Source organism: Penicillium verrucosum (genome assembly GCF_028828655.1).
Source record: "Penicillium verrucosum strain IBT 35672 chromosome Unknown utg000002l_segment0_segment0, whole genome shotgun sequence".
Classification (NCBI taxonomy): Eukaryota; Fungi; Ascomycota; class Eurotiomycetes; order Eurotiales; family Aspergillaceae; genus Penicillium; species Penicillium verrucosum.
The window spans coordinates 3,820,257-3,839,599 of record NW_026643211.1 but is presented as its reverse complement, the minus strand read 5'-3'; the positions used below and the strand labels follow the sequence as shown (position 1 = coordinate 3,839,599).

General features: G+C 49.1%; 6 protein-coding genes across 6 annotated transcripts; 1 reads left to right on the top strand and 5 right to left on the bottom strand.

Moving 5' to 3' along the window:
- Positions 1-26: 26 nt before the first annotated feature.
- On the bottom strand, positions 27-1,366 carry N7516_007110 (putative aldose 1-epimerase family protein; the record flags this gene model as incomplete). Its single annotated transcript, XM_057219830.1, has 3 exons — positions 27-214; positions 267-935; positions 1,081-1,366. The coding sequence occupies 3 exons, from the start codon at positions 1,364-1,366 to the stop codon at positions 27-29; spliced, it is 1,143 nt and encodes a 380-aa protein (XP_057073921.1).
- A 364-nt stretch (positions 1,367-1,730) lies between these two features.
- N7516_007109 (cytochrome P450) lies at positions 1,731-3,466 on the bottom strand (the record flags this gene model as incomplete). Its single annotated transcript, XM_057219829.1, has 3 exons — positions 1,731-2,870; positions 2,931-3,203; positions 3,260-3,466. The coding sequence occupies 3 exons, from the start codon at positions 3,464-3,466 to the stop codon at positions 1,731-1,733; spliced, it is 1,620 nt and encodes a 539-aa protein (XP_057073920.1).
- A 664-nt stretch (positions 3,467-4,130) lies between these two features.
- On the bottom strand, positions 4,131-5,257 carry N7516_007108 (zinc-binding alcohol dehydrogenase family protein; the record flags this gene model as incomplete). The annotated part of the gene is made up of 2 exons (XM_057219828.1): positions 4,131-4,656; positions 4,713-5,257. 2 exons carry the CDS (start codon positions 5,255-5,257, stop codon positions 4,131-4,133), a joined length of 1,071 nt encoding a protein of 356 aa, XP_057073919.1.
- A 533-nt stretch (positions 5,258-5,790) lies between these two features.
- N7516_007107 (putative polyketide synthase) lies at positions 5,791-14,181 on the top strand (the record flags this gene model as incomplete). The annotated part of the gene is made up of 8 exons (XM_057219827.1): positions 5,791-6,764; positions 6,820-7,107; positions 7,182-9,962; positions 10,022-10,821; positions 10,922-12,482; positions 12,555-13,279; positions 13,349-13,777; positions 14,165-14,181. The coding sequence occupies 8 exons, from the start codon at positions 5,791-5,793 to the stop codon at positions 14,179-14,181; spliced, it is 7,575 nt and encodes a 2,524-aa protein (XP_057073918.1).
- Positions 14,182-14,569: 388 nt separating this feature from the next.
- On the bottom strand, positions 14,570-16,503 carry N7516_007106 (fungal specific transcription factor domain-containing protein; the record flags this gene model as incomplete). Its single annotated transcript, XM_057219826.1, has 2 exons — positions 14,570-15,857; positions 15,926-16,503. The coding sequence occupies 2 exons, from the start codon at positions 16,501-16,503 to the stop codon at positions 14,570-14,572; spliced, it is 1,866 nt and encodes a 621-aa protein (XP_057073917.1).
- Positions 16,504-17,361: 858 nt separating this feature from the next.
- N7516_007105 (amino acid permease/ SLC12A domain-containing protein) lies at positions 17,362-19,178 on the bottom strand (the record flags this gene model as incomplete). Its single annotated transcript, XM_057219825.1, has 3 exons — positions 17,362-17,749; positions 17,821-19,037; positions 19,101-19,178. 3 exons carry the CDS (start codon positions 19,176-19,178, stop codon positions 17,362-17,364), a joined length of 1,683 nt encoding a protein of 560 aa, XP_057073916.1.
- Positions 19,179-19,343: the final 165 nt, after the last annotated feature.

Below are 19,343 nucleotides of genomic sequence, written 5' to 3'. Positions count from 1 at the left end.
TTTAACCATATGTGAATTGTAGTCCTCTATTGCCCATTGACCAAGAACTTGTAGGTCGCAAATTTCGTAAACAGTCCATCCATACCCCAAATGGTCTTTCGGTGTCTCCATTCCGGGTGGTGGACGGCATCCGGCCAGTCTTGCATCTCCAACGATATCGCGCCGTGCTGAGATACCTTGCCTTCGCCTTGATCTTTCTTCAACTTCAATCCACCTACACAAACTGTCAGCTTTTACTCTAACCCACAGGGAGCGGGGTTTCTTACTTATTTCATTATCCCAGGTATGAACGTGGAGAGCGTCCTGATCAGTGTAAAGTTCCATGGTGATACCCGATAGATGCGAGGAGAGTATCGCGACAGGGTCATCCTCCTTGTCACCCAACGGCTTATGGGACAGCGCATAAGTCACATCCAATAATGACCCCTGTTCTTGAAGCTCTTTCCCAACATATTTCGGCGTTGACCAGAAGTCGAATTCTTTCCCCTCCGCGTTACTTCGAATATCTCCAGTCGGAATACCACGATCATCAACATCGAATCGCATACCAGCCACCGGGAGATGAAGTTTATGATCAAGCACTGTATCGCTGGCATTTGGTCTGAAACCATCAAGGTTAAAGAACACTTGTTGGCTGAAGTTGATCGGTCCAGCCTTCAGCAACGGAGTCACCCCAAAAGCGATCCGCCATTCATACGGCGTAACGGTATGTGTCACACAGGAAGCGAAGATACCCGGAAAACCATTCCACCGATTATCGAATAGGACGAATGTGATGCTGTTGTTGATATGCACTGCGATGTCCCAAGTTTGCCGACCCCACCCCCTCTCGCCGCCATTGTATAACGAGGTGCCGTTGTGTGCGTTCGCCGTGAGATTATAGAGTGTTTCATCCACCTCGTAGCTCGCACCGCTCAAGAACCCAGCGTATCGTCCTGAGGTTGGAATATTAGTAAGGTTTCTGGGCGGAGTGAAGGTAACGGAGGATTGCAATCGCAGGTTGGATTATGAGGGGAAGAGCTGCGGAGAGATGCAGATTCATTCTCGAATGTTGGTATAAGATAAAGAGAGATCACATACCTATGATTCCGTTCAAGTACGGATTCGACGTTTGTTGAGGGTAATCCTGAGCATCGTCCATGCCTAGGACAATATCAATCTCTTCCCCATGGGTGTTGTTCAACCAAAGGTTTGTAAGAGCAGCTCCATGGTTGGTAAAAGCCAAGCGAATGCCTTCTGCTTGAATAATATATTTCCCGTCTTCATTTGCCGGCCACAGCGCTGTGAGTGCAGCAAACGGGCTTCCGCGGTTCCAAACCGACTTGACCGCTGCCAGAATACCAACGGAAAGTTTCCAGATATTCATTGCAAGTTCTTATGAAATCTCACGAGGCTTAGAGCTGTTGGAGGATATTAAGCGTCGAATTGTCTTTCCTTTTGATCGCGAACTTGTAGACTGCTATTACAGAGCTTACACCGGCTTACGTCGCATCTCAAACCTCCCATATGAGTGCTGTGCCGCTTGACCGGCGACTTTTTGTTGCACGGCATTTGCGTACTCCAGGCAGTTGAAACGATCTGGCTCAATCAATTTCTATCACTAATATGCCACAACAGTAATTCCTTGGTAAACAAACGTGGTCTTATGACACTAGGTTGATCCTGAATAAACAAATCCAAATATTGTATACCAAGCACAAATTTCAAGTCCACCGACATGTATATGTCACTCACACATTTGCCGGCCGGACAAACTTAAGTCGACCAAAGATTCCCTCTGCGGACTTATTTGTTTGACCGAACTTCAGCCTGCCAGCGGTGTCGGGGTTGACAAGTTCGATCTCGAACGTAGACAATACAGCCGCGACGAGACATTCCAGAGTCGCTCTCGCGAAATTGGCTCCAATGCAGTTTCGTGGCCCAGCTCCAAATGTCAACATAGCGTAGTTACTAGATGCGCCTCCCGAGTTGGCTTTTCCTTCTCCAATCCATCGGTCCGGATTGAAAACATCTGCATCTGGTCCCCAGAGCGTCTTGTCGTGGTTCGTCACCTCGGCTGAGTATATCACAACGGTGCCTTTCGGAATTCGGTGGCCGGTTATCGCAGTATCTTGTTTGGCGACTTTGATAATAATGGGAGAGAAGGGATAGCACCGCAGGACTTCGTTGCAAAAGGCATTTAAGTAGGGAAGATTCTGACCGCGAGGACCATGTTCGGTCACTGCCAGGTCGGTTCCTAAGGCGTCGTGCAACTCAGCTCTCAACCTTTGCTGCATCTCCGGCCGTCTTCCAAGCTCATACATGGTCCATTCGAATGCTGTGGCGGTGGACTCATGGCCGGCAGTGAGGAAGGTCATGACATGATCAATCAGATGGTGTTCTTCAAATACACCGCTTGCCAGAGCGACAGTGACGATATCCTTTTTGCTCATGTCCTCGCCTGCCACTAGCTTTTCCTTTCTCTGTCGGATGACCCCACCCGTGATTCCACGGAGGTAATCCGACGAGTTGGAGATCTCAATGAGCTTTTTCAAAGGCACCTTCATCAAAAGGCGCATATCGAAGTATCGGCTGAGCAACCCGACCCAACTGAATAACCGGGTAGGGTCCAGAATCAATTTTCTGTAGTGGCTTCGGAGGTCATTATCGGGCTGCTGCAACGTCTGGAAGTCGTGTCCCATGCCGGCGAGCCCAATGTTATCTAATGTAGCGCGGGAAACGTATTCGCGGAAGTTTATCGGTGCGTCAGGGTTCGCGTGCAACTCGTCCCCCATGCATTGGACCATTTCCTGGGCCTTTCGCCAGAAGATATCAGTAAGATTGCGAACATGGGGCACGGTGAAAGCCGGCATCATATTCTTGCGGTGTAGCTGTGTGTCTTCGTCAGCTGTGACTTCTAGATGAGCAGCATGATTCTGTCATTGACATACTTTGAAATCCTCGTTGCTAAGAAAGCCAAGGTTGCTACCCGTGAATCTTTTGATGGCAATTTTGACCAGATTTTGGTGAGCGTAGTCGAAGGCATTGACCGTGAGCATATCTCTGATTGCCGCTGGACTTGTCGCTAGGAGAACCTCTCCATTCAAAGCTGAGTATATTCGGAGAAGGCCTTCGTTGGGAGTGTCCTCGACAATCTTCCGCAGTGGCACCCATGCATTATCCGGGAAGAGGACGGGGTAATTTCCCGTCAAAATTGTTCGATGCTACTTCATTATTAGGTTGTCTTTCGATATAATGCAAACAAGACGACTATGCATACCTTCGGGGTTGGGAGATCCCAGAAAGGAGTGAAATAGTAAGGATAGAGAATCATCCAATAAACCGCAAAGCCAACAAAGGCACACACCTCAGCGCCTAGCACTTTGAAGAGCAATGCAGTATAATATCCACCGGTGAAAGCCTGGTAGACAATTCCCACCACAGTCAGTGTAAGCATACACAGCCATATCTCGAGAAACGATCTCATCCTGAAAGTTATACTGAATGAGAGAAACCTCGTGATAATTTGTTGTGTGAATAATGTTTCGATGGATATGGTATGGTAACCGTTTATCTTCTTAACATACGCGTGAAAACGGATGTCATTTGAAACTGAGACTGGATATAAGCCTTTCTCGCTTTCTGAAAAAGTATACTAGTTGCCTGATATTCCGGTGCACCGTCGGCACGTTCGTATGCGCTCCTACAGTGCCAAGACTATGGACCGGCGACTTCTACAAAGAGTAATCATGGAAACTGGCCACTAGTTATGTGGAAGGATTAAGCAGAATTACTAGTGGAGGTGTTGATACTATTTATAAATTACGACCTACATTTCAAATCCCACTGCTCTGAGACTGTATCGGTTCATAAACAGGGCTATATATACGCTTCATGGTGAATCTCGGCTCGATATGAAAATAGTGCAATAGTGCAATATATATATATTGGCAATATTACCTGACACATCCAGTTACTCAAATACAGTTAGTTAAATAGCAGGGAGATATGGATACCAAGATCAATCCTCGTTCTCAGGTTGGTGTGTTTCCACTAAGAATTGTGATTTCCGTGGAATCTAAAGAATAGATATAAGCTAGTGATTGTATCTCCTAAACCGCTAATAGACCCCGAAATTCCGATCGATATCATCAGACTCCGCAGACGAGCTTGTATCCAGATACCTTCTTGTCCTTAAGAAGCTTAAGACCAACCAATGTTTCCCCAAGACTCTCACCTACTAATTTGTGGGGATGTGTCTTCAACTTGCCATCGTCCAGTAGCTCTTGCGCCAATGCAAACCACTCAAAACCAAACTTTCTATACTCTTCATTTCCTTCTCTACCGAATGGCTCTGGCCAACCCAGCCTTTTACCAAGGAGTGTTGGACCCAACACCCAATCCGGAACGACCGTGTTCGGCCGGGTATGGAGGAACTCAGGGAAGGGTTCCAGTGCGGTGTATTTACCTCCAGACCTGCCAATACATTTGTAGCAAAATTGCATTGTTTCTGGCTCCGAAATGCAGTCAAGAACAAACTTGAGGGAATTACGCGTATGTTTGCGAATATCATCCGCACATGTCTCCTCGTGGTAGTCGAATACTGCAGTGGCTCCGGATGATTTCACAAGTTCAAAGTTGCTTGGTGAGCAAGTCGCTATGGGGTTAAGTCCCGACCTAGATAGATGCATGAGGTCCCAAACTTCATGAAGCACGGGTGATAGCAATCTTACAGTTTGAGCAATTGGATGGCGAGGGTACCAGTGGAAGTACTACCACCATATACCAGCACATCTATTGGCTTGCTGGCTGGCGACTTGGGAGAACCAGGAACATCCAGCGACTTGAAGAGTGCGAGACCGATGGTACCAATTCCACTTCCCAGCGTTGCCGCTTGTTCAAGTGACATGTGGTCCGGGACCTTGATCGTAGTAAGATCTGTTGCGCCGACAATCTGCGCAAATGCGCCAACCGAAGGGGTGAGAGAATGCATTCCTGGAACTGCTCCGCAAATTCGGTCTCCAGACTTGATGGGTACGGCAGTTCGAACTTTGGAGCCAATGGATATGACTTCGCCCGCAAAGTCCATACCACCGATTGCGCCAGGGTATGCCAGTTTGCCAACCATTTTGGAGTCAATTGGGTTGAGCGCAACGAACGCATTCTTCACCAAAATCATGTCTTCCTCCAAGGCGGGAATTGAGATATCATCGCGTAGGCCGAGAGTGCCATCGTTAAGGGCAACAATGGCAGTCTGAGTGGAGGGTAGTCCAGGCATTGCGTGGAACAAGCAAAAGGGCGAAATATTGTTGATGAAAGTTCGTGATGTTGAACGTAAAACGATCTAATAGCTATGGACGTTTTTGGTGTGGTAAGGATTCAAAATAAATTCCTCCACTCCAGACAAGCGCATCTACTAGTCCAAATCATAATAGACTAGATAGAATCCAGAACTGTTGAACTGTCAGCTTAAGTTGCCGGTTCTCATATAATTACATTCCAACCGGCGTTCATCCCCACGGTCCGGTCCACCGGCGTATAGCGAACATTTAGCCCGAGTTTTGGCCCCATCAGCCCTCGTAAGGCAGACAGTTTGGCATTTTCTAATCTTAGCGTAACTATGCAATAAGATGGTAGGATTCATGTAGTTATTGCATATATAGATGATGGTTGTTGAACTGGTTTGAAATCAGATTGCTGAAGACAAATCCATTTCCCTTGATCAACTCTGGAGTCATTGAAGCAACATCTTATACTTGAATCAACTCTCAAGTCTACTCTCCTTATCATTGAAAATCACTCCTTTCTACTATGTCGCAAGCCAGGAATGAACCCATTGCCATTGTGGGCATGGGATGTCGCTTCCCAGGAGGTGCAAGCTCGCCCTCCAAGCTGTGGGATCTCCTGAACAACCCAACAGATGTCGCCCAAGACATTCCCTCTTCGCGATTCAACCTAGATCGCTTCTATCATAAAGTCGGTAGTCATCACGGGACCACAAACGCTCGCCAGGCCTACCTTCTGTCAGAGGATATTCGTGAGTTCGATGCCAAGTTCTTCTCTGTCCCTCCAGGCGAGGCAGAAGCCATCGATCCCCAGCAGCGAATTCTTCTGGAAGTGGCATACGAGGCCCTCGAAACTTCGGGCCATACTCTCAGCGATCTGTCCGGGTCCGACACCGGAGTATTTGTCGGCCTCATGTCCCAGGACTACTTTGCGCTGAACGGCCAGGACGTGAATTCCGTTCCCACCTACGCTGCATCTGGCACTGCAGCTAGTAACGCCTCGAGTCGGTTATCTTACTTCTTCAACTGGCATGGACCGTCCATGACGATTGATACCGCCTGTTCATCTAGCATGGTCGCTGTGAACGAAGCCGTGCAGTCCCTTCGGAATGGCACCAGCCGCGTTGCTGTTGCTTGTGGAACAAACCTGTGTTTATCGGCCTTCACATTTATCACACTTAGCAAGCTTAGCATGTTGTCACCGACCTCTAGATGTCACATGTGGGATGCCGACGCGGACGGCTACGCCAGAGGTGAGGGTGTTGCTTGCGTCGTGTTGAAGACTCTTAGCGCTGCTATTGAAGATGGAGATCACATCGAATGCGTGATCCGAGAAGTGGGAGTCAACCACGACGGCCGGACAAAGGGCTTAACTATGCCCAGTGCTACAGCCCAGGCATCCCTAATTCGAGGCACATATGCCCGGGCTGGGCTGGATCCGACAAAGGAGGAGGACCGGTGCCAGTACTTTGAAGCTCATGGGACAGGAACCAAGGCCGGGTGAGTTGAAACCTTCTGCGCATTGTTGGATTAAATCTAATATACCTTCTTTCAGCGATCCTCAAGAGGCTGAGGCTATCATGAAGGCATTCTTCCCCGAGCCTGATTCTGAAGGCGAACTCTTCGTCGGTTCTATCAAGACCGTTGTCGGTCACACCGAGGGTACTGCGGGACTGGCAGGTCTTATGAAGGCTTGTTTGGCCCTTCAAAATGCAACTGTGCCCCGAAACCTACTATTCAATAGCTTGAATCCCGAGCTTGAGCCCTTTACTAGGAATCTTCATGTTCCTACGACAAATCAAGCTTGGCCTCAAATACCAGATGGCAGACCACGGAGAGCTAGGTTAGTTGAAGAGTGGACCCGGACTCGGACTTTAATAATAATATTACTCCTTACTGACTTTTTCTACAATACAGTGTCAACAGCTTTGGCTTTGGGGGTACCAACTCTCACTGTATCCTTGAAACTTATGCAACAACGCCGAGTGGCCCAGCCCTTGAAATACAGGCAGCCACATCGAGAACATGCTGTATTCCAGCTGTATTCTCTGCGGTATCTGATACCTCGCTTATAGCACTCTTGCAGTCCACCTATGAATTCATTGACAAGAACGAAGCTATCGATATATCTGAACTGGCGTACAATTTGAGCACCAAGCGATCTGCGCTTCAGCGAAGACTTGCAATTTCTGCTGCATCGATCGAAGAGCTTCGAGAGAGGATTCAGTCTACTATTGAGGCGGCATCAGGGAAAGAACCCACTTCATCTTCCATTTTAGCTTTGCCTGGCAAAGCTTCATTGCTGGGTGTTTTCACTGGCCAGGGCGCTCAGTGGCAAGGTATGGGATCGCAGCTTATTTCATCGATTCCGCTGGCCCAAAAAACAGTGGAAGAGCTGGATGCATCTTTGGCAAGCTTGCCCTCTTACCACCGCCCAGTCTGGACTCTAGCCGAAGTGCTCACTGACAGCAATGCACCGGTTGGCGAGGCCTCACTTTCTCAGCCTCTCTGCACCGCTGTACAGATAATTCTGGTCGATCTTCTTCACGCTGCAGGGATTAAGTTCCAAGCAGTTGTTGGTCATTCGTCTGGTGAGATTGCTGCGGCCTATGCTGCAGGCTTCATCACTGCACACGATGCCATCCGCATCGCATACTACAGGGGATTCTACGCCAAAATGGCCGCCGGCCCTTCTGGAGAGAAAGGAGCGATGCTAGCTGTAGGAACATCCATCGATGATGCCAGTGAGCTTTGTCAGCTTGACGACTTTGTCGAGAAGATCTCTGTCGCTGCCCACAACTCTCCAACCAGCGTGACTCTGTCGGGTGATATCACGGCTATCACCCAAGCACAGGGAGTTTTGGAAGAGGAGGAAAAGTTTGCCAGAGTTTTGAAGGTCGATACTGCTTACCACTCGGCCCACATGCGTAAATGCGCTGTATCCTACCTCATGGCATTAACAAATTGCAACATTGAAGTCCGCCAGCCTGGGCTCGATGCACCGCAGTGGTTCAGCAGCGTCCGAAAGGGCGAGATTATGACTAGCCTGGAGGGGTTAAATGGCCAATATTGGGTCGATAACATGGTCCAGCCCGTGCTGTTCTGCCCAGCCGTTCAAACATGCATGACATCTTTGGGCAAATCAATCAACTGTGCCTTAGAAGTCGGACCGCATCCTGCTTTGCAGGGCCCTACCAAAGATTCTATTCATGACGGAGGCTATCGGGAAATCCCATATACCGGTACCTTGAAGCGTGGAAAGGACAGCATGGCAGCATTTTCCGACACACTTGGGTTTATGTGGAGTCACTTTGGACCTACTGCTGTGAGTCTCGGAGCCTTCCAGCAAGCATGTTACCCGGATACTCCATATACGATGATCCACGGTCTCCCGACGTACCCTTGGACCCATGACCAGGGCTACTTTGTTGAATCAAGACTCATGAAAACTTTCCACAACCACCCGGCGCCCTTTCATGACTTGCTGGGCGTTCAAACTCCGGATGGAACACCAGATGAATGGAGATGGCGAAACATCCTAAAAATCAACGAACTCAAATGGCTCTCGGGACACTCGCTACAAGGCCAGGTTGTATTCCCTGCCACGGCTTACATCTGCCTCGCCATGGAAGCAGCGCTGCAGCTTGCGCAGGGTAGAACAGTGATGTCGATTGATCTCCTCGATCTTGAAATCCGCAAAGCTATTGCCATCCACGAGTCCACGGGAACTGAGCTTCTCGTTTCTATGGCCAAGATCTCTACACTCGACGGCGAGTCGAGGGAAATTACAGCTGACTTCACGGCCTACTCCACAATCAGCAAAGACTCCGCCAACTTGGCACTCAACTGCTGCGGTCGTGTTCGTGTGCTTCTGGGAGAGGACTCGGAATTCCACTTCTCACCTAGACTGTCTCCCCTCGGGAAGCTGAACGCAGTGGACGTGGACAGCTTTTACAAGATCCTCCGAGACGACTTCGGATTCGGATACGAGGGACCCTTCCGTGCCCTCACGAATGTGACTCGTAAATCTGGATTTGCGACGGGAACAATTCGATGCGAGGGTTTCGATGATTCCGAAACTCCTCTGCTCTTCCACCCTGGTATGCTGGACAGTGCCTTGCAGGGCCTGAATGCTGCCCACAGTGCCCCCGGAGATGGCCGTCTCTGGACCATCGTGGCGCCGACTTTCTGTCGTCGCGTTTCGATTATCCCTGGCCTCTGCGGCACCAAAATGGCAGACAATGTTGGGATCGACTGCACTATTACCGATCCTCGAGATACTTTCGTCACTGGAGATGTGGAGGTCTTCTCGGAGGATTTCAAGGAGAAGATCATCGAGGTTGAGGGGCTCACCTTTTCTCCGTTCGCAGGAGCGACTGTGGATAACGACCGATACCTTTTCCAGGAGCCATTCCTGTGCCTTGACAAGCCCGATGCCTACGTTATCTTTGGCGACAGAGAGGCGACTCGGCAGGAGAGCGTAAAGGCTCTTGACGCTGAGCGTGCGGCATTCTACTACCTCAAGACCTTCCATCTCTCAGTCAGTATTTCACAACGCGAGACCCTTCCGTGGTATCGACAAGCTCTGCTGAAGAATGCTGAGCGGCTCTTCCATATTGTCAATGACGGGAAGCATCCGTTTGCCCCGCCCTCTTGGGTGAACGATACCAGAGAGGATATTTTCAAGATGATCGACAGGTAAGTAGTTTGTACCTTGTTACATGCCTCATTCGGATCCTCTATTAACAGTTTTATAGCTATCCCGTGACAGATGCCGATTTCAACCTGACTAAAGCTGTCGGAGAAAATATGCTTCTTCCTTCGGTACTGAATGGAGATACCAGCATCCTGCAGTACATGACGAAGGATAACTACCTTGAGCAGTACTATGTGGATGCTATCGGATTCCAGCTGCTCAACTTCCTGATTGCTGGGGTTATGGAGCAGCTTTGCTTGAAATCTCCTCGAATGAACTTCCTTGAGGTGGGCGCCGGAACTGGTGGTGCAACCAAGGCAATCTTAGAGAAGATCGGACACTCCTTTGCGTCATATACTTATACCGATATTTCGAGTGGCTTCTTCGGTCATGCTGCGGAACACTTCCCTTCTCATGTCAACAAGATGAATTTTAAGACTCTGGATATCACAAAGGATCCCACTGGACAGGACTACATCCCCCACACCTATGATGTTGTCGTTGCCTCTAATGTTTTGCACGCGACTGAGTCATTGCGTACCGCGCTTGAGAATACCCGAAAGCTCTTGCGACCGGGTGGTTACCTTGTGATGGTTGAGATCATCCGCAACGACGTGATGCGCCATGGTCTCGTCATGGGCGGACTCCCCGGTTGGTGGATCGGCGAGAACGACGGTCGTCAATGGGGTCCCAGTATTACTCTTGAGGATTGGGACCTTATTCTTCGGGAAACTGGCTTCAGTGGCATCGAAACCAATTCGCCCATGCGCGACCCAGTGGGCGTGCCCGGATCCATTATTGTTTCTCGGGCACAAAACGATGTTACCAGCCAATTGAGCATGCCGCTCAACTCAGCTCCTAGTACGGACAGAATCCCCTTTGTTGGTTATTGGCGGCAGCAGTCTGTCTGTCACACCATTCAGGGACCAAATCTGCCTCACGCTGAGGCCCCAATTTTCAGATGTCATCAAGCTGAAGAGTTTCGACAATCTGCCAGCACTCCCTGAGAGCTACCACGTTCTGTGTCTCGCTGAGTGCGATGCGAACTTGTTCGAGGACATGACGGAATCTATTTTCTCGAACCTGAAGACAGTTATAGGTTCTGCAGTCAGTGTACTCTGGTTGCTCCAAGGTCGTCGATCGAACAACCCCCATGCTGGAACTACCCTCGGTCTCTTCCGGACACTGTTCTACGAAGCTCCTGGAACCCTTTTCCAGACTCTGGATATCGCTTCCATAAATATGAATGATTGTTCAGTTATCGCGAAGTCAATGTGCCAGCTCAGGCTCCAATCGGAAATTTCCAGACGTGCCGAGTCGGATAAGATACATTGGGAGTTCGAGCCAGAGCTGGTCCTTAAGGACGGCCAGCTCCATGTCCCAAGAGTCCGTCCGCATGATGGCCAGAACGATAGATACAATTCATCCAAAAGGTCTATGATTCACGAGGTGGACACCCAGACAACACCTCTGGCGCTGGATTTCGTCGACAACTCCTACATGCTACGGGAACGACACACCATTGAAAAATCCCCACATGGCCTTGTTACCGTCAAGGTGTCTTGCTCTTTCTTGTCTTCCATCAAGACTCCAGTGGGATATGTATTTGTCAGTCTTGGAGAAGATGTCAAGACAGGAGACAAGACACTCTGCTTCTCCAACCGCAACGAGTCTATCGTGAAAGTCCCCAAGTCTTGGACTGTATCCATTGATGAGGTCGAGGTTGACGGACAATTCATGTCCTTTGTTATTGCCGACCTCACAGTCCAATGGGTATTGCAAATGCTGCCACCCACAGGTACTGTGTTGGCATACGAGCCAGATCCAGTTGCAGCATCACTGCTATCTCAGCAGTTGAGCAGACTTGGCAAAAAGGCATGTTTCCTGACGTCTAGTCCCGAAATGTCTGGCCGAAACTGGGTGTATGTTCACCCTAATAGTACCAAGAGAGCCATCACTGCTCTCTTACCATCCGACGTTACCTTGTACGTCGACGCCTCCGGAGCCGAGCCTGAATCTCAAAGACTTGGATTCAAGATTACTTCCTCCCTTTCATCGGTCTGTGACAAAGTCAAGATGTCCAGTCTGACTGCATCGGAGGCGTCCGTTCTTCCGCACGATGCCCCCGAAGCCATCACAAATCTGCTCCGTCGTGCTGCTTCCTTTGCCTCCTCACTGCTATCCGCACAAGCAACTCCAGAGGGCGCACCACTTGACATCCTACCATTGAAACGAGTGGTTTCAAACTTCGTTTCTCCAAACCCAAGCTCACTGATTTACTGGCAAGAGGATCAATACGTACCGGTCTCTGTTGAACCTATTTTCGAGCGTGATGACTTGTTCCGCCCCGACCGCACGTACTGGCTAGCTGGTCTCGCCGGAGACACTGGACGATCCCTGGCCGACTTCATGATCGCCCACAATGCTCGCAATATTGTGCTCAGCAGTCGTACGCCCAATCCCGACACAGACTGGATCCAATGGCACAAGTCAAGGGGTGCGACAGTGAATTATTTCGCAGGGTAAGTAACAGATTATTGGTTTAACGGAACTCACCACTTGGAAGAAGATTGCTGACCAGATTCCTTGCTTAGTGATATCACCAGCTTCGAATCCATGAAGCAGATATTTGACACCATCAGGCAGTCCATGCCGCCCGTTGGGGGTGTTGCGAATGGAGCCATGGTTCTACGAGACAGTTCCTTGATGAAGATGAGCTTCGAGGATTTCCAAGCAGTCCTGCGTCCCAAGATCCAAGGCACAATTAACCTTGACCGACTCTTCTCCGATCCCAGCCAGCCACTGGACTGGTTTATCGGATTTAGTTCGATCGCGGCAACAGTCGGTAACCCTGGTCAGTCGGCGTACACTGCCGGAAACTGTTTCATCAAGGCACTTATCGACCGGCGCCGTCAGCAGGGTCTGGCTGGATCATCAATTGATATCACTCGATTGGTGGGACTGGGCTTCATCGAGCGTGAGAGCCACGGTCGCCTAACCAAGGAGCACCAGGAGCGACTAACCACGCGATCTGGCACCATCGCGATGAGCGAGAATGATCTGCATCAGTTGTTTGCCGAGGCCATCTTGTCCGGACGACATGACTCGGGCCTGAACCCAGAGCTCATTACTGGTCTGGCACCCATCTCTGTTGAGCAGTCCCAGGACGCATACTGGAAGACCAATACCAGATTGTCGCTGTTGATCCGAGAGGTGGGACAGGGCGGCACTCAAGGGGGAGAAAGTGGCAACACGGTCCCAGTCCGGCAACTGTTGGAAGCGGCTAAGAACATGGAGGACGCGGTAAAGGTGCTTTCAGGTACGTAAAATCAAGTTTCAGGACTTCTCTCCTACCCAATTAAACATGATCACTGACAATGCCGTCCAGGTGCTTTCAAATCCAAGCTGCAAGCACTGAGATTCCTTTCGGATTCTGACAGCCTCTATGACACAACGCCTCTGGTGGATATGGGCGTCGACAGTCTGGTTGCTGTGGAGGTGAGATCGTGGTTCTTGAAAGAACTCGCAGTGGACGTTCCAGTGATGAAGATTCTGGGTGGTGCCTCGATCACGGATTTGGTGGAAGTTGTGGCGCAGAAGCTTCCCCAGGAGCTGCTGACTCGACTTGATCCCGAGGGGAAGCAAACCCGCGGTAGTGAGGATGTGCCAGCCCCTGCTGCCGACAATAAATCCGAAGAAACGGAGCAATTGAAGACCAACGGTATTGACAGCGACAGCGCCCACGAGGTCAACGGTGTAAATGGTGTGAACGGTGTCGATAGCACCGATGATACCATTGAGGTCGTGAACGTCACCAGTGAGACTGTGATCACCACACAGGTGGAGCTCAAGGGCACAGATGGCGTTCTCCCGATCATTATCAGCGGGCAGGAGGTCGCTTCTGACGAAAGCCGTGATATCCCCGTTTAATTGTATTAGTTCTTGTTGAACAATCTCCCATGCATGCATGTTTGTTATTTGCTACAGACTGAGCCTTTTGTTTGCTATTTACTAGCTTGTTTGATACAGATTGAGCATTGTTCAGATGGTTTAACACGGTATATAACCCCCTGCATTTCTAGTTTAATCAATTAATGATTCTTCCTCTGCTTTCTCCCCACATAGTAGCAATCTAGTTCAACAGGTTGCTCAACAGTTCTGTCGAATAACAAGGTTGAATACCGCGGTGAAATTCGGAGTACAGGGCATCAAAACCTCTGAAGAATCCCTTTGCCAAACATTGAAGATATACCACAATTCGAGGGCGTAGGGCCAAAAGACGTAAACACCGGGCGATGCTAAGGTTCGGGCTGCCAAACTAACATTCTATCACCTAATTACCGTAAGGTAAATAGCAGACAGTGTTGAGCAACCTGTTGAACTAGATTACTACTATGTGGGGAGAAAACAGAGGAAGAATCATTAATTGATTAAACTAGAAATGCAGGGGCTTATATACCCTGCTAAAACCATCTAAACAAGGCTCAATTGCAGACAAGCTAACAAATAGCAAATAACCAACAAAGGGGCTCAGTCTGTAGCAAACATACATGCATGCATTGGATATTGCTCAACAGACAGCAAGGGCATATTTGTATTATCCGCTGTATCAAAGCACAAAACCTTCCGACAAACCTCTTGTCCCAAACAAAAGATCTTCTAGAACAGACGGATCTATATTATCATTCTCCGCCAAATCCGGAAATCCTGATGCAGACAAGTCATACTCCGTCTGAAGGTTATCCATGCCAAGCTTTTCTACCAAATCACTACAGTGAGCAAGACAGTTATCTGCAATATCCCAGTCAAACCTTTGACGGTGGGCCTGAAGGGTGTTGATCATGTCTTTTGCAACATGGAGCGGCGTATTCCGATTATTTCCTTTCATTCGAAGACCGCTTCGAAGCAGGAACATCGTGGCTGAGGTAATCGAAAATGCGTGCACTGGAATCCAGAACCCTTGAAGTTGCGTCTCGTCCAGCTCTTGTATCAGATGTGTGATATCCTCGGCAGATCGTTGCGCGTGCATATGGAGCGGCGAGGGAGTGCTTTCTTCCGTCTGGGCAGAGCCATTGCTAAGATCAAGCTGGATGCGTCGGAGGAGCAATTTTACTGCCAAATAGGCGAGTCGGAAGTTCGCAGCTCCAGGAACGTCCAAGTTTGTCCCTCGAATAACAAGTCGACGGACGTCGTCAGCCAGAGACTCTTCCCAGTCACTCAGAACTTGCTCCAGGTCCATTGCAGACATTTCAGCATAAGACGCGTGTTTTGAAACGCAGTAAACATGTTCCAAATAGCGAGCAAGCACATCGGTCAAGGTTGTGAGCGCGACAAAAATAGAAGCTGCTGCTCTCTGGTATGCCGAGGCACCTGTGGAGCACAGGTCATCCACCGATGGAAATGGCACATCATATTGTGCCCGATGAACTTGTAAGGGTGTCCCATAGGCCAAACTACACCAGCGATCATGTATAACAACAAGCCACCAAATTCGAATACGGAGAGCCTTTTCCAGTGGGGAGATATCCCAGCTTGAAGGGTCTCGATTGAGTCCAAGTGCATTGGATAGGGCGACTGCTGTCCCCACCATCCCACCATTTCCGAACATTGAGGTGCTTGGTCTGCCAGACACATTGATGATTATAGAAATCACTGTTGAAAGTCCGGGTGACAGAAACAGCTCCGAATTTAAAGCCTCGTTTGCTTGATTCCATATGAATCGGATATCGGGAGTGCGTCCTGAGCGTAGCTTGGGTGAACTCCTCCAATAGACAAGGGAATTGGCGTACAGGCTGCAGATCAAGGCCGATGATATCTTCTCTTTGTTCAAAAAATATGCAGTTCTGAATGAAGCCTCGTCAAATACTGGAAAACATGTATTCGCCTTTTGGAAGAACCTGGCGGGTATATTGTAAGTCTCTAGAAGCGATCCGAGCATGTAAGAATACTAATTTTGGATACCCACAAATTCAGATATTCCTCTATATCAGGATCCAAGTATTTTTCGATCACTTCACATTTTGATGCTGCCAGCGATTGAACGGTAGCCACACCTAGTGGCCTTCTTGGTACAACATCAAACCGCACAGGCCTCATCGGTCGAGTCGATGTTGGCCTCGTGGCCAGGCATCTGTTCCGAGAAGTTGAAGCGACACACAGATAGCTCTCCAAAATGGCATTATCACCCGCAACCGCGGGGCTGACAACGTGAGAGCTATCATCCCCGGCCTCCGTAACAATATCCACAAGGTTGGGCGGATTCTCTGCACTTTGCTCATACCCTGAAGCACATGAAATCTGCGGCAGATCTGCCAATGTTGCAGGAACCTGTGGATCCACCCCAGTGCCCGAAGTCGCCAGATTTGCAGGTTGGAGCAAAGTGTGTGGCACGGAATAAGTCCGAGCATGGAGAGGACCGTAACTTCTATAAGCGAAACGGCGATTCACGTTGGCTGGCGATTTCCGCAGCGAACTAAGAACTTGTGACTGATAATTATCATCAGGACGTGGGAAGATGCATTCAGTGCCGTGAGCTTGGCACATTATACATACGTCCGAGGAATTTCGCGTCTTACATCGGGACTTGCGCTTCTTACAGGACAGACATGCTGGGTACAGATGCGACCGGTACGGTCGACCTTCCCCCTTTGGCATTATTCTGGTCGTTCATTTCTATCTCCATATTGAGCCTTGTATGAATTGATGAACGGGAGACGGAGAAGATATGGAAGAGGGGGATAGGCCCTGAGGTGGGGGGTTCCCCGAGGACATTCCCTCGGACATTTCCGGCGTAGGACACTTGCTCCCAGTTGATGGTAGGTTACCTATAAACCTTACCAAATAATGGCGATGCGATCCAGATGGAAATAGAATGGAGAAAACACTGTGTGGATTGACCGTCTCGCACGAAGAGAGGAGGAAGAGGAGGAAAGGAGACAGAGAGAAGCTATCAATACATCGAGGTTCTATCACATTGTTATGCCTCAGGCATCCAACACCAAACGATTCCTTGCGCAGCTCTTCGCTGGTTACAACAGGGGAGTTACCCAAATTGCTCCAAAATTGGTATAGTTAACTCGTGCCCAGCGGATAAAATGGATTCCTTGTATGAGTTGGTGGTCATCTCTCTGATTTACATTTTGTCACATTTTTTTATTTTATAAATAATCAGGTCGTTGGACCATTTCCCTATCCAATTCAAACCCTAGTGTAGTTGCAATTATATCTAACCATCTGAACATAGGCTCATGCTATAGCAAACAAACTAGCAAATAGCGAACATGCATGGGATAAGGTTCAACAGATATCACCATTCTTGAGACCTCCCTTTATCATAATCCGACTCAACCTAGATCAGTGATTTTCCGCTGGTATATTATGACAGAACGAGCTAAACACAACTCAAATGAACCGTAGCCAAACCGATTCCAAAACATTCCTAGGCTTCTTCATTGGCCATTCAATTTCATCAAGTTCGGCCTTTCCACTGAACAGGTCAGCGTCTTCCGATGGGATCCATCGCGTCTTCTTGAGAAATTTCCAAAAGAAGAAGAAGCCAAAGAAGAGCGGGAAGCCGATATAGGATGTGACAAATCCCGGTGTATTCCAGCCGCCTGCGATATAATCGAACCCGTTGAAGAATGCCACAATGCAGAGATATCCTAGTGTAATATAGGTAGAGTAAGGCTGGAGAATGAATGAGAGTGGAATGGACGCTTTGTCGACATTTTGCGCCTTGAGGGCTGCACGGAAGCGGATATAGGCAACGCAGATGGAACACCATGTGTATCTAGATTTGGGGGTGAGTGAGCTTCAGGTTCAGATCTGCGAGATTCTCCTGGCAGGAGGGAAACCACGTACAAGGTTGCGACTGTGGCTAAATTTTGGAACCACTGGAATGCTGTGCTCGAGCCAGATCCCATTGACAAAAAGGACAGAAGAGAGATGCTCATTGTCACTAGAAGAGACCAGATTGGGATTCCTTTCTTCGTACAGCGAAGGAAGATCTTCGGGGCCTGGTTATTCAGCGCGAGAGCATATAGGTACCTGGTCCCCATAAATACATAGGAGTTGCCCGATGAAATAGCTGCAATCAAGATCAAGGAATTGATGATGGACGGCAAGGCCTGTATACCAGCGAGGTTGACCGCAATAACCCAAGGTGACTGAGCACTCGAAGAACCACTGCCCCCCATCAAATTAACGTTATTACTAGGGCATACCATTCCAATAGCCAGCGCAGCAAGGACGTAAAAGAGCAGAAGCCGCCAAAAGACGCGTTTGATTGCCCTGGGGATATTTCGACGTGGATTCTCAGCCTCACCGGCGGCAACGATCACAGTCTCACAGCCGTTAATAGCGAATTGAGCGTTGACCAAGGTATAGAAGAATCCAAGGAAACGACCACTGGTCCCGGTACCAATATATTCCTTCATGATACCATCTGTTTTCCAGTAGTGGAACCCAAGTCGTGGCTGTCCCGGTACACCACCAAGGTCAATGCAGAGGGTCACCAGCAGCAGGCCGATAATGCCGCAAAGTTTGACACATGCACATGCAAATTCAAATTCTCCAAAGATACTGACAGCAAAGATATTCAGGGCCACCAAGACTATGATCAGAATCACAATCCACACGGCAATACTGACCTCGTCTGCACCTGACCAGAACTGAATTATACTGCATGCAGCCGATATCTCGGCACATAATGTAATCACCGCCGTGAACCAGGTGTTCCAGCCCACTGCAAACCCAAGTGCGTCGTCCACGTATCGAGCACAAAATTGGGGGATTGCACCTGGGAGAGGAAGCCAGGCGGCCATTTCTCCCAAAGCCATCATCATCATGAAACCAGCGATACTAGCAGTGAGGTAACCGAGAAAGAGTGACAGAGGGCCGGAAGTCCGAAGTGCATGTCCAATACCGAGAAATAGGCCTGTGCCTAGGTTTCCGCCGAGGGCAATGAATGTGACATGTCGAGCCTTCAGCTCTCGTTGGACGTTGCCGAATTGGACGTTTCTGAGCTCTGCGTTGGCAATATCGGGTGTTGAGTGCTTGTCAGGCAAAGGCTTTTGCTTCTGTGGGCCTCATTAGCATTCTTACAAGGGTAAAGGTGCGTAAAGGTGCGTGAAGCTACGAACCATTAGCCCATCATCTCCTGACTCGAGGTCTGCCTCGCTGGAGCTAGGATTGCGGTTCAGTGGAAAATTGATAGTCATAGCGAATGTCAGATGTTGCCATCGTCTATAGTGCTCCAAGCACTATAATTAAATATTACTCACAAGCCCGGACAAAGCCGAGGGCAAGTAGACCTAGATGATAACGCCATCCGACTAGTCAGTAGATAGAAGTCGGACAAGTTTGGCCGGTGTTTGATCTATTGA